Genomic DNA, 14,473 nt, shown 5'->3' on the forward strand with positions numbered 1-14,473 from the left:
AGCATTATGGATCCACCACCATGCTTAACTGTTGGTAAGGTGTTCTTTTCCTTTTAAGCTTCATTGCGCCGCCTGTAAGCAAACTATTTCTTTGCATTGCCAAAAAGCTCTATTTTTGCTTCATTTGTCCACAGAACATTTTTCCAGATGGATTGTGGTTTGTCTATTTACTCTTTTGCAAAGATCAGTCATTCCTTTTTATGTTTTTTCTTCAGCAATGGTTTCTTCCTTGGCCTTCGCCCATAAAGCTCTACTTTTTTTAGTGTGCGGTGTATGGTACTTGTCGAAACCATGACCCCAGACTGTTCCAGCTTGGCCTTCAGGTCTTTGGATGTTTGACATGGTGTTTTTTCCACCGTTTGCACCAACTTTCGAAGACATGTCTTGCCAATTTTCCTCTTTTCTCCATGTCAAACTTCTTATTAACATTGTGTACTGTTGAAACTGAGATACCAAGGTCTTCGGAGATGGCCTTATCCTCTTTGGAAGTCTTGTGTTTGCTAATAATAGCAGTTGTGATATCCTTAGGCAGCTCCTTTGTCTTCATCATTGTGACACAGGTACATAGCTTACCATGTGACTTTACTTTAAGTAAACTTTACTTTATTTTTACCTGAAGTTGTGCAGTGTTATCTAGTCCTACGTGTCTTCTTTGTCCACATGCTCAGCTGCCACAGAATCCTGGTCGCTGCCCTTCCCTTGTTCGGGTAGGCCCGGGTCCCCTTCTGTCGTATAGAGGGTCTATATTGCGTCCCCGGGGGATGCGTCTGCTGGGCCGCGTCTGCGGCTGCAGTCGTGACACAAAGTAGTTTGGCCCACCATGAGGTTAAAAAAATCCTCAGAGAAAAAGACTTTGAAAAAGTCTAGTTCTGTGAGTCTGGTGGTGTCAAACTTTATTCCTGCTTCTGCTACAAAATCAGTGGCTCATAATTTTTTGGGAGGCGAGGTCCATACGGGGTCCATTATGGGGTGCGCTGCTTCATCTTCTGGAATGGTGGGCGCTGCTTCATCTTCTGTCCTGGGACGTCTGCGTGGTGGTTCAGCAAGACCTGAGGAGAAATATGAGGAGGAAGAGGACGACGACTCTGAAAAGTAAAGAAATGTGGGATCCTCTCTCTCACTATCAGTGTCGGAGGCAAGGAAAGCATATGCCTCCTCCACTAAATAGCGTTGTTGGGACGAATGGGACAGGCGGGACGACTTTTTTTATGAATATGGTGATTGTGTCAGTACTTTAACTGTTTGTTTGTGTGAGAGTGATTGGTGTAAACTTATTTGTCTGAAAAGAAAAAGCTAAAAGAAAAAAACCAGGGAGAAAAAAATGTCTGTTGAAAGAAATGCGTAAAACAGCAGGCACGAGCTCTGATGAGTGAACTGCGTCACTTATCAAAGTTCTGTGGCTGCTGGATGTGCGCATGGGGGTGGCGCAAGGGGGTGAGAAAGAAAAATGGAAAACAGCAGGCACGAGCAGGAGCTCTGAAGAGTGAACTGCATTACTTATCAAAGTTCGGCGGTTGCTGGACGTGCACACGAAGGTGGTGAAAAGAAAAGAGTCTAAAACAGCAGGCATGAGCTAGGAGTGAACTGCATCACTATTCAAAGCTCAGCGGTTGCTGGTTGTGCACACGGGGGTAATGCAAGGGGGTTTGAAAGAAAAATGGAAAACAGCAGGCACGAGCTCTGATGAGTGAACTGCGTCACTAATCAAAGCTTGTCGGCTTCTGGATGTGCACACGGAGGTGGCGCAAAGGGGGTGAAAAATAAAAGTGGAAAACAGCAAGCACGAGTGTTTGGTGAACTGCGTCACCAATCAATCCTCGGCGGCTGCTAAATGTGCGCACGGAGGCAACACAAAGGAGAATGGAGGGGATAAAAAGAGGGAGAAAGGGAAGGGGCATTGGTGTGGATGAAGAGATCGGGCAGGGATCAGGAATCAAAACACACTTGTTGTCTCTCTTCTTTCTTGTCTTCTCTGTTCTTCTTTCTTCAGCAGGGATTGTGGTGTCACTGGCTTCTGTGGCACCACAAGGCTCAGCACAGCAGCAGATTCTGTAGCGTGACCGCTCTGCAAGAATCCTCAGCTAGTGTGAGGACCTGCAGTGCAGTCACAGAGCGGTCATACCGCTGCTGTGACCTGTCATTGGTGCAATCGATGATGACATCGATCACACCAATCAAAGCTGCCCCTGGTGACCCTGGCAACAGCCTAGGATGGAGCAATCGGTGACCAGACGACCAGTCCATCAGCTCTTCCATTAGAAAAGCTTTCCCATGATCCATCAGCAGTCACTGCATTATACAGTTGTGGCCAAAAGTATTGACACCCCTGCAATTCTGTCAAATAATACTCAGTTTCTTCCTGAAAATGATTGCAAACACAAATTCTTTGGTATTATTATCTTCATTTAATTTGTCTTAAATGAAAAAACACAAAAGAGAATGAAGCAAAACATTGATCATTCAAGACAAAAAGCTCTACCTTTGTCTCATCTGACCAGAGAACATACTTCCAAAACGTTTTAGGGTTTTCAGGTATGTTTTGACAAACTCCAGCCTGGCTTTTTTATGTCTTGGGGTAAGAAGTGGGGTCTTCCTGGGTCTCCTACCATACAGTCCCTTTTCATTCAGACGCCGACGGATAGTACGGGTTGACACTGTTGTACCCTCGGACTGCAGGGCAGCTTGAACTTGTTTGGATGTTAGTCGAGGTTCTTTATCCAACATCCGCACAATTTGCGTTGAAATCTCTTGTCAATTTTTCTTTTCCGTCCACATCTAGGGAGGTTAGCCACAGTGCCATGGGCTTTAAACTTCTTGATGACACTGCGCACGGTAGACACAGGAACATTCAGGTCTTTGGAGATGGACTTGTAGCCTTGAGATTGCTCATGCTTCCTCACAATTTGGTTTCTCAAGTCCTCAGACAGTTCTTTGGTCTTCTTTCTTTTCTCCATGCTCAATGTGGTACACACAAGGACACGGGACAGAGGTTGAGTCAACTTTAATCCATGTCAACTGGCTGCAAGTGTGATTTAGTTATTACCAACACCTGTTAGGTGCCACAGGTAAGTTACAGGTGCTGTTAATTACACAAATTAGAGAAGCATCACATGATTTTTCGAACAGTGCCAATACTTTTGTCCACCCACTTTTTTATGTTTGGTGTGGAATTATATCCAATTTGGCTTTAGGACAATTATTTTTGTGTTTTTTCATTTAAGACAAATTAAATGAAGATATTACCAAAGAATTTGTGTTTGCAATCATTTTCAGGAATTTTCAGGAGTATTATCTGACAGAATTGCAGGGGTGGCAATACTTTTGGCCACAACTGTACACCTAACAAGACAGGACTGTATGTAATAAAGACAGGACTCCATAAAATCCGATATATAAGGGACGGTGCTGTACATAATAAGAGAGAGCACTGTGTAATAAGGGACGGCAATATACACAATAAAGGAGACTATGTAATATATATACAAACGTATAGGTGTGTGTATACATATATAATATAGCTTTGTCGCCATAAAAGGAGGGGGGCCCAGACACATTTCTTGCACAGGGGTCCCAAGCTGTCAGTGTCCGCCCCTGCTTCGGACTCCAGAATGTACCCTCATTAAGACTGGAATGTCCAATGCTGGTCTTGATGAATCAGGCCTTATGTTTTAGTGCATCTTCCGTCGCCAAGTAACCCCACAAATTGTCCAGGAGATCATTAATGTGCTGATCAGGGTCAGGAAGGAGATCCCCAGTACGCCATCCGTTTTTTCATGAAGAGCACGTTGTCAGGAGTGTAGACAATCACATGGGGGTCACATTATTACTTGTCATGATGAAATTCATGTCAATTGGATCTGCCTGTGACTTCAAATTTGGTACTTTGATTTTTGGAATGATCTAGAACCCACCAATTGGAGTAATTAGCGACTGTGAAGCTAGACTGTTTAAGAAAGTAATGCCTCACCAGAATGTTGAAGAAAATTTGCGTATGTGAGTGAGAGCAATAAAAGTTGTTTTTGGGGAGATGGGAAGAACAAGATGGTACATCATTACTGAACTGATGAATGTTGGCTTAAAACCATTATGGGGGAATGTAGAAGCCCGAGGGACCTGACAAGTTCCCTTTAAGAGTTACACTAAGTATACCAGGTACACTATCCTTAGAGAGAACTTTTCACCGATTCATGCTGCGAGAACCAGAGAAAGCAAGAATCAGATATTAGCTGCGTTATTGCAGCCACGTATTTTCTACACTGAAATGCTGCTGTGTTTTAGAGAAAACATACTTTGTAAGGTGGGCTGGGGACTATGTGTCTTGGGAGGACCCTGCCAGCTTCCTTGACCTGTTCTCTATGATTGATAAGTTTCTCTCTATGTATGTGTGTATAGGAGGCCTATACACAGTAAGGGAAGGGAAGATTCCAGAGACCTGCCTTGGACTATTCATTCAAGACACATATTCCCCAGTCCACTTTTCAAAGTATGTTTTTTCTGAAACGGCGAAGCAGTTTCTGACTTTTGCAGAGGAAACATACATAGCTGAAATAACATATCCATGACTGATCAGACATCAATAAGGTGAAACATTCCCTTAAACTGAAGGACAACAGTAGACCCTGGAATAAATAGGGCCTTTATAAATTTATACCATAAGGTATTGTATCAGAGAGCAAGCTAGCTTACACACTTAAGAGCCTTTTACACATAGCGTGATCGCTAGCGATATCGCTAAAGCATCACCGATTTTATGACGCAACAGCGATATCGCTAGCGATCTCTCTACATGTGACACGTACCTGCGACTGGCCCCCCCACTGGATATCGCTGATCGCGATATCGCTAGCGATCTCTCTACATGTGACACGTACCTGCGACTGGCCCCCCCACTGGATATCGCTGATCGCGTTCGAAAGTCCTGGGCCATTTTTTCCTCGTTGGCGTCCCGCTGGCGCCGACTAGCGACGCATGGACGCAGGCGGAAGTCGTCATCATCGCTGCGGTGTGACAGGTAAGAGCGACTGCCGACGGATCGCTTATCGCTGCTGCGTCGCTGGTGAGATCTGCCTGTTTGGCAGCTCACTAGCGACCATTTAGCAATGCACCAGCGATCCTGACCAGGTCGTATCGTTGTCGGGATCGCTAGTGCATCGCTAAATGTAACGGGACCCTAAGAGTGTCCACACATTGCAGGTTTGTTGTGTTTTTATCGCTTTATTTTCTGCACAGATTTTGTATTAAAGCCTCATGCCACAAAAGTCAATGAGATTCCTGAAGTTTCATTGCTTATTTTTTACTTGCAAATTTGTAGCAGATTTAAATCCGCAGTATGTCAATTATTTCAGTTATTGCTGCAGAATTCACCCATACAACAGACTGCACGGTGGCTCAGTGATTAGCACCGCAGCCTTGCAGTGCTGGGGTCCTGGGTTCAAATCTTACCAAGGACAACATCTGCAAGGAGATTGTATGTTCTCCCCGTGTTCGCGTGGGTTTCCTCCGGGTTCTCCGATTTCCTCCGACATTCCAAAGACATACGGATACGGAATCTAGATTGTGAGCTCAAAAGGGGACAGTGATGTAAAGCATGCAGAAATAATGGCTTTAGATGAGTGAGTAAAATAAATAAATACTAACTTTATGTGCACACGTAACGGAACTCTCGCGGAAATTACCGCGAGAATTCCGGAATTCCATTCCGCGGGAAAATCGCATTTTAAATTCCCGCGATTTTCCTGCGGAAAAACTAGCATTTTGCAAGCGTAATTAGCTTGCAGAATGCTAGCGTTTTCCAAGCGATCTGGAGCATCGCCTGGAAAACTGATTGACAGGTTGTCACACTCATCAAACCTAGTGTTTGACGAGTGTGACCAACTTTTTACTACTGAGGCCGCCTATGCAGCGTCAGTAGTAAAAGATAGAATGTAAAAAAAAATAAAAAATGGTGTTATTATTCTTACCTTCCGATGTCCCGCGCAGCCGTTCCCAGTAATCCTTTGCGAAAATGCCCGCAATGGCGTCCGTTCTCGCGGGATCACGACGTCTCGCGGTAATTCGCGATGACGTTGCGCGAATGACCACGAGACTTTGCGATCCCGCGAGAACGGACATCATCACGGGCATTTTCGCAAAGGATTACTGGGAACGAGAGCGTGGAGAGAGGCGGGAAGGCTGCGCGGGACGCCGGAAGGTAAGAATAACAATATTTTTTATTTTAAATTCTATTTTTAACAGGGATATGGTACCTCTCCTCCGGACCGTGGGTACCATCCGCAATTGTTCTGCTTACTTTCCGCATGTTGTGCACAGCCACATGCGGGAAGTAAGCGGAACAATACATTCCTATGGGTGCGGGATCGCCGCGATTCCGCAAAATAATGAGCATGCTGCGTTTTTTACCGCGAAGCGATTCCGCCGCAGTAAAAACCGCAGCATTAGCACAGCATTGCGGAATCCCAAAGGAATGCATGGGATGCTTATTTTTCGAGTTTTCGCTGCAAAATCGCGCGGTTAAAACCGCCGCGGAAACGCAAAAAAAACGCCACGTGTGAACTCAGCCTAAAGAGTGGGGAAAAATCTGGAATAAAAACGCACAAATTTTACTCAGTGGTTTTCCAGCCAAGAGATGCAGAAATTTCTGCTGCAAATACTTAATGTGTGCCCATACCCCAACAGATTTCATCTGTTTTTCCTGACATGCTGCTTTTTATCGAGTAATTTTCAATCTTAAAAGTGGTAAATGTATGACTTCATAAATTTGGTTTTCACTATGCAGGTGGAAAAGTGGATTTAGAAAGCAATCACTTCTGTTCAGAAATAAAGAACTTTTTTTATTTGTAGATGTTCATCAAATACAAATTGGGCAAAGGTCACTGACAAGTCAAAGACAGCTTTTCCGATTAGAAAAGTCAATAGTCAGGAAGCAATGGTACTGGAAGCAGAAAACACTTCCACTGGTTGTGAGATTGCAAATTTAGAACAGCATTATTATGAACCTATAGTAATAAACCATCTAGTTTGGTCTAGACCAGGGTTCCCCAACTCCAAGTCCTCAAGACCCACCAACAGGTCATGTTTTCAGGATTTCCTGAGTATTGTCCAGGTGATAATTGCATCACCTGTACAATACAAGGGAAATCCTGAAAACATGACCTGTTGGTGGGACTTGAGGTCTGGAGTCGGGGAACCCTGGTCTAGACAACATTCTAGACCATCAACCGAGGTCTTCACATTAGTCAAAACTAGGTATAACATATAAAGATTATGCTTCTAGATGGTAAAATCTAGAAACATAGTCTTAAAAGTCAACATGGCCTACCACACCACTGCGTGTAACCTTAATCCTTTTGAGAGACAAGCTCAAAAGGTCAAATATCCTAGGCACCACTCGATAATCTAGATCATAGCGATCCCTACAATTCTGTTAGCTTCCTCAAGAATTCACAGTAGCTCTTCTATTGATGTAGGTTTAGTCCAACTTGTAACACTTCAAACAAAATGCAGGGTTTCCAGAAAAATAGCACACATAGGTACTATTACCTCTTTCTAGTGTCAAATCAATTCTGACAATCCTTGTGAAAATAAAAGGATGCTTTGGGCAGAGATCAGCATCCAAGTTTTAGGAGCTTGGGGGTGGCACGATTGTTAGTTAAGAGGTTATATACAGTGGTGGTGTTGATGTGGAAGGACTCCACCTTTCCTACCATTGTCATTATGAGGTATTGGTCTGTACAGAATTTTTTCAAAGCAAGATGAGCGGCCATTAAAATATGGTCAAGCTTGTCTTTATAAAGGTGTGTACAACCCAAATCCCACACAAATCCCTCCTGTTAAGGTTAGCTGGGCCGGCACTGCACTTGTCCCTCTGTAGAATCCTCATCATCTGAACCTCCACCACCTGATGCTGCACCTCCTCCGCTAAGTCCTGTAATTCTGTAACCCATGTTCAGAAGCATTACTTCCAGAGGGTCAGCATTCATTCTTCTTTGGTTAGCTTGACAAGCACTCTCCATGTCTTGTACCACTCGTTTGTCAGGCCCTTCAGTCTGCAAATAAAGAGAATGTTTCTTTGAGTATAGTACACTTAACATTTCATTACATTACACAAAAAATACATTCAGCACATAAAAAAAATCTTAATTCTTTGGTATGCATAAGAAGTATTCTAGGAAAAAAGTAATCATTTTTAACCCCTTAACCCCAAAGGGTGGTTTGCACGTTCATGCCCGGGCCAATTTTTACAATTCTGACCACTGTCCCTTTATGAGGTAATAACTCTGAAACGCTTCCATGGATCCCGGTGATTCTGACATTGTTTTCTCGTGACATATTGTACTTCATGTTAGTGGTAAAATTTCATTCAAATAACTTGCGTTTATTTGTGAAAAAAACGGAAATTTGGCGAAAATTTTGAAAATTTCGCAATTTTCCAACTTTGAATTTTTATGCCTTGAAATCACAGAGATATGGCACACAAAAAACTTAATAAGTAACATTTGGAGAGCCCCTGATGTACCTAAACAATGGAAACCCCACACAAGTGACCCCATTTTGGAAACTAGACCCCCTAAAGAACTTATCTAGATGTGTGGTGAGAACTTTGAACCCCCAAGGGCTTCACAGAAGTTTATAACGTACAGCCGTACAATTAAAAAATCATATTTTTTCCACAAAAATGATCTTTTCACCCTCAATTTTTATTTTTCCAAGGGTAACAGGACCCCAAAAGTTATTGTGCAATTTGTCCTGAGTACGCTGATACCCCATATGAGGGGGTAAACCACTATTTGGGCGCATGGCAGAGCTCAAGAAGGGAAGCAGCGCCATTTGACTTTTTTGGCTGGAATTGGGATTGGACGCCATGCCGCATTTGGAAAGCCCCTGATGTGCCTAAACAGTGGAAACCCCCCACAAATGACACCATTTTGGAAACAAGACCCCCCAAGGAACTTATTTAGATGTGTGGAGAGCATTTTGAACCCCCAAGGGCTTCACAGAAGTTTATAACGCCCGGGCGTGAAAATAAAAAAAATCATATTTTTTCCACAAACATGATCTTTTAGTCCCCAATTTTTTTATTTTCCCAAGGGTAACAGGAGAAATTGGACCCCAAAAGTTGTTGTCCAATTTGTCCTGAGTACGCTGATACCCCATATGTGGGAGAAAACTACTGTATGGGCACATATCGGGGCTCGGAAGGGAAGTAGTGACGTTTTGGAATGCAGACTTTGATGGAATGTTCTTGCAGGTGTCAAGTTGACTTTGGAGAGCCCCTGATGTACCTAAACAGTGGAAACCCCCCACAAGTGACCCCATTTTGGAAACTAGACCCCTTAAGGAACTTATGTAGATGTGTGGTGAGCACTTTGAACACCCAAGGGCTTCACAGAAGTTTATAACGCCCGGGCGTGAAAATAAAAAAATCATATTTTTTTTCCACAAAAATGATGTTTTTGCCCCCAATTTTTTATTTTCCTAAGGGTAACATGAGAAATTGGACCCCAAAAGTTGTTTTGCAATGTGTCCTGAGTAGGCGGATACCCCATATGTGGGGGTAAAAAACACTATTTGGGTGCATAGCAGAGCTTGGAAGGGAAGGAGCACCATTTGACTTTTTCAACGCAGAATTGGCTGGAATTGAGATCAGACGCCATGTTGCGTTTGGAGAGCCCCTGATGTGCCCAAACAGTGGAAACCCCCCAATTCTAACTCCAACCCTAACCCCAACACACCCCTAACCTCAGCCCTAACCCTAGCGGGAACATGGAAATAAATACATTTTTTTAAATTGTTATTTTTCCCTAACTAAGGGGGTGATGACGGGGGGTTCGATTTACTATATATGGCAGGTTTTTATGTTTGGCAGCTGTCACACGCTAAAAGATGCTTTTTTTTGTAAAAATAGTTTTTGCATCACCACATTTTGAGAGCTATAATTTTTCCGTATTTTGACCCACCGAGTCATGTGAGGTCTTATTTTTTGCGGGACGAGTTGACGTTTTTAATGGTACCATTTTCGGGCACGTGACATTTTTTGATCGCTTTTTATTCCGATTTTTGGGACGCAGAATGAACAAAAACCAGCATTTCAAGAATTTCTTTTGGGGGGTGCGTTTACACCGTTCCGCGTGTGGTACAATTGATATGGCGGTTTTATTCTTCGGGTCAGTACGATTACAGTGATACCTCATTTAGGTCGTTTTTTATGTTTTGGCGCTTTTATGCAATAAAAACAATTTTATATAAAAAATAATTTTTGCATCGCTTTATTCTGCGAGCTATAACTTTTTTATTTTTTCACTGATGAAGCTGTGTGGTGGCTCATTTTTTGTGGGACAAGATGACGTTTTCAGCGGTACCATGGTTATTTATATTCGTCTTTGTGATCGCACGTTATTGCACTTTTTGTTCAGCGGTATGATAATAAAGCATTATTTTTTTTTTTGCTTTTTATTTTTTAAGCGGTTCGCTAAAGGGGTTAACTAATGGGACAGTTTTATAGGGCGGGTCGTTACGGACGCGGCGATACTAAATATGTGTACTTTTATTGTTTTTGTTTTTATTTCCAAAAAATGAATTTATTAGGGAATTTTTTTTTTTTTTCAATTTATTTAGCGATTTTTTTTTTATTTTTTACTTTATTACAATGTCCCAGGGGGGACATAACTGTCATGTGACAGATTGCTGATCTGTCACATTACAGAGCGCTGTGACAGATCAGCGATCTGTCACAGGCAGTGCTGCAGGCTTCATCATGCCGGCGCTTTGCAGGCATGAGGAAGCCGCCTCCCTGCAGGCCCCCGAAGGTCCCCGCCGCCATTTTGGATCCGGGGACCTGCAGGGAAGGAGGCCCCCGCAGCGCTGCACATAGTGCTGCTGCGGGGGTCTCAGGGAAGCACGGAGGGAGCCCCCTCCCTGCCGATATTTCCCTAAACCCCCGATACACTGCCATCGTGTATGATCGCAGTGTGCCAAAGGTTAACGTGTCGGGGGCGGTCCGTGACCGCCCCTGACACATAGTGCCGGGTGTCAGCTGTGATAATCAGCTGACACCCGGCCGCGATCAGCGGCGCTCACCACATGAGCGCCGCTGATCGCTATGACGTACTATCCCGTCCATGGGCATAGGGGGCCCGGGTCCCATGGACGGGATAGTACATCAGATGGCAGAAAGGGGTTAAATCGCATCTTAAAACCAGGTTGATCCAGTGCACTGGTTCTTTACAAAGAAATGTAAGGTGGAGAGATGTGTACAACTACCATGCATGAGTCCAAATATTCTGCAAAGGGACTTGAATCTTGCCCCAGAAGGACATTTTTTAGCCAGTGGTTCTGTAAGTAAAAGTTCTGGGCATTAGAAACCCAGCGCTCAAGATCATTTCAAGAAGTTGCGTTAAATAATAAGTGTCCTCCATGATCGCAGTCCGAGACCATCAATGTCTCTGAGTTACAGTATAAACATTTATCACATCATAATACTGTCTGTAATTGTATCTCTACCGTCATAAGGAGATCATATATAGATTTCCATTGTAATTGTAGGAATGAAACATCTTTTCCAACTAGTTACATACAAAATGTGAGCGTATATGATTGGTCTTGTTTTTATAGACCACGTTCTGTGTATATTTTGGAACGGTGAAGACTAGGTGTTAAAAGTCCCATATTTCAGAATTTTAGTAAGCACATCCCATTGCAGATGAAAACGTACTTTTTTTTCTTACCACACCATGTTCTGTTATTTTTAGAATGCAATTTGTTTGTAAATTTCTGCTTTGATCAAAGTTATATGGAGATGGCCATAACTACTACGAAAATCTTTTACAATCTTCAGATTGTGTACTTTAAGGAGTGATATAGGTGCTGGGTCTAGATTCACTTTATGGGGTCTTAATCCCCATTTTATTAATGCTATTTCTTCTTCTAAATGAATGGAATTAAACTCAGATTTTTTTTCTATATCACTACCTCCTCTTAATAATAATCATCTCATTGATATAGCACCAACATATTCCGCAGCACTTTATAATTAAGCTAGTAGTATATAGTTCCATATAAACCTCAAATATGTGATGTGCAATTATATTCCATGTGCTCTGGGCTTTAATGAAATACCAGTTTCTATGCCAGCCATTTTGTATATGAAAATTACATAAAAATGGTCTTTGGTGTAAAGTGCTTGTTGGCATTTACTCTGGTGTCTACTTTCAGAAATTATATGTGTATACTACCTGTTTAATTCAACAATTTAGACTTGATTTTCTGACAATATTGCCAGAGCCACCAGTAATGCAGCATTTACAGAAACCCCCCCATAGCCAAGACCTCCTTCTTTAGAACATCCTAAAGATGATCTTAATACTATCGTATCGGGGGTTATTTATGCCAATAACTGATCATATTCAATAACACGTATGTAGAAAAATCAATGCTTTTAGGAAAATCTTTTCAACCAAACAATTGCTCTGTTAAAGCAGAAAACTTTACAGCACATTAAAAAGTGCATTGTCCCGTATATATATATTGAATTGCTTTCAAACCTCAAAACGTGGGCTCCATAGTCTCACAACAGGGTCAATGCCACTTGTGGCCAAGAAGCAGTAGCTTGGATGTGGTTGTAGACAGTTAACAATGGACTCATCTCCTTGAAGGACCCTGACGAGAGCACGAGTCTCCTTCTCCCAGATAAAGAATGAGCCGTCATCTGAGCCGCTTACTATGTACTGTGCATTACTGGGAAAACCAGAAAGGTTAATAAAAAAAAATATATATATTTTTTTTTGCTTAAAAAGGCACTGGACAAATAACCATGTCTGTACTAGAATTAATACTATTACTTCATGCAGAGATGAAAAAACAAAAAAAATGATCTTACCTTCCCATGAAACTGGCTTCCTTTATGTCTGTTGTGGTGTTACAATGACCACAATATCTATGTTTATAATCCAAGCTTCTTTCTCTAAGCAGCAGCTCATCTTCTGAAAGAGAATCCTTCCTGCCCCCAGATCGTAGGCGAACAGAGGCTCCCTTTTTATCATCTTCTGTCAGGGATATACACATAAGAATAAATCATTCCTGGCTTAAACACATTGAATGTTTGGCACTAAAGCTAGCCATACAAGAGATTCAGACAGACATTTTCTGAATGACTTGTTCACAGTTGGTTGGTGAATTGGGCTCGGTTTTGGCCTTTATCTGTAACCTGGCAAGAGCTTCTATTGATAGGTGGCACATCTATCATCTGGCAACAACTCCAGTGGTCAATATCCAAAGAAATCCAACATATCTGATTGAGTTTATCAATAGTAGGTGCTCTAAATTTGTGTAGAAAAAGGGTGGCCAATAACTGCTTAAAATAAGTCTCTATGGAAGACAAATGTATTTTGTATAGTTAGGAAACTGTAGATTTATGTTAAATATCAAAACAATTGTGTCTATCCTGTGTGTCTAGATCTCCCTTCTCTTTAAGTATGCCCTAAAGGTGCCTTTGTAGAAACTGTCACTCAATATCACAAACCCAGAGAATGAGACTGCAGCTGCATCCCCCTCTTCTCTTGTCTACTATTTACCACATTATTCTAGTTTTTTCTTTTCAGTAAAAAAAAAGATTTCTAGAAGCTAACATTTCTTAATCACTACTTGTGAGTGGTGTAGTAGGACCTAGCCGGGCAACGGTAATATACCACAAAAGAGTGTTCTTGCAGTAAAATGTTCAGTTATGGGTATGCACAGCTAATAAAGTTGTAGGTTGAATTTGATGGACCTGCATCTCCTTTCAACTTTAAAACTATGAAACGGTTCCTATTAAACTGAAATTAATAAAACACAATACCAACACTTTTACAGATTAAACAGTTTTGACTTACGGTTTTCATTTTTGGAGAATAAGGCAACCCTTATGTCCCTATCCAGAGCATCACATGCACTGCTTTGGGCTTGTTCTGGAAACTTTGTCTTAAATTCATCCAAACAATCCAGCGCTTCAGAAACATAGCGCAACTCAAACAGGCAGCGTGCCAGACGAAAGTGTGCTTTCAAATGGGCTGGGTTTAGTGCCAGTGCTTGCAGGCAGTCTCTCAATGCATCATAGTGATCCCCATCCCTAGCATTAGAATAAAGAGTAAGGCAAAGCATCAGATAAAACTCTGTGTCTATCTAATGGCTCAGTACCAGAATCTATTCTTCTCACCACTTCCGCTTCATGTATGCAGCAGCACGATTTCCAAACAACATGGCGCTGCGAGGTGCCCCCTGCATAGCTTGGCTGTAAAGTTCAATAGCCTGGCTCCATTGCTGCTGAGCAAATGCATCATTAGCTTTCTGTTTTACCTTTTCCAGATACGGTGGAAGCTCACTTGCTGACCTAGTAAAAAGCCAGTAAACCAATTCTGAATTTTTAGAATGAATGGGTAATTTAAAAGGATACAATATATCAACACATACAGTAACATATTGAAGCCAAAAGTGCTGCTGA

At 42.2% G+C, this 14,473-nt stretch overlaps 1 protein-coding gene across 6 annotated transcripts in view; it reads right to left on the reverse strand.

The window, feature by feature from the left end:
- Positions 1–6,817: 6,817 nt before the first annotated feature.
- The window catches only part of WDTC1 (WD and tetratricopeptide repeats 1), a 76,057-nt gene continuing 68,401 nt past the window's right edge, over positions 6,818–14,473 (reverse strand). For all 6 annotated transcript variants that reach the window (XM_073563995.1, XM_073563997.1, XM_073563996.1 and 3 more), the window contains 5 exons: positions 14,189–14,362; positions 13,866–14,101; positions 12,875–13,040; positions 12,540–12,732; positions 6,818–8,045 (listed from right to left, as the gene is read on the reverse strand). In XM_073563995.1, the coding sequence (XP_073420096.1) occupies positions 7,836–8,045; positions 12,540–12,732; positions 12,875–13,040; positions 13,866–14,101; positions 14,189–14,362 (979 nt within the window). In that variant the 3' untranslated portion in view covers positions 6,818–7,835. The remainder of the gene's footprint in view (positions 8,046–12,539; positions 12,733–12,874; positions 13,041–13,865; positions 14,102–14,188; positions 14,363–14,473) is intronic.

Source organism: Dendrobates tinctorius, unplaced genomic scaffold (genome assembly GCF_039654945.1).
Source record: "Dendrobates tinctorius isolate UK_male_01 unplaced genomic scaffold, ASM3965494v1 ptg000015l, whole genome shotgun sequence".
Taxonomy (NCBI): Eukaryota; Metazoa; Chordata; class Amphibia; order Anura; family Dendrobatidae; genus Dendrobates; species Dendrobates tinctorius.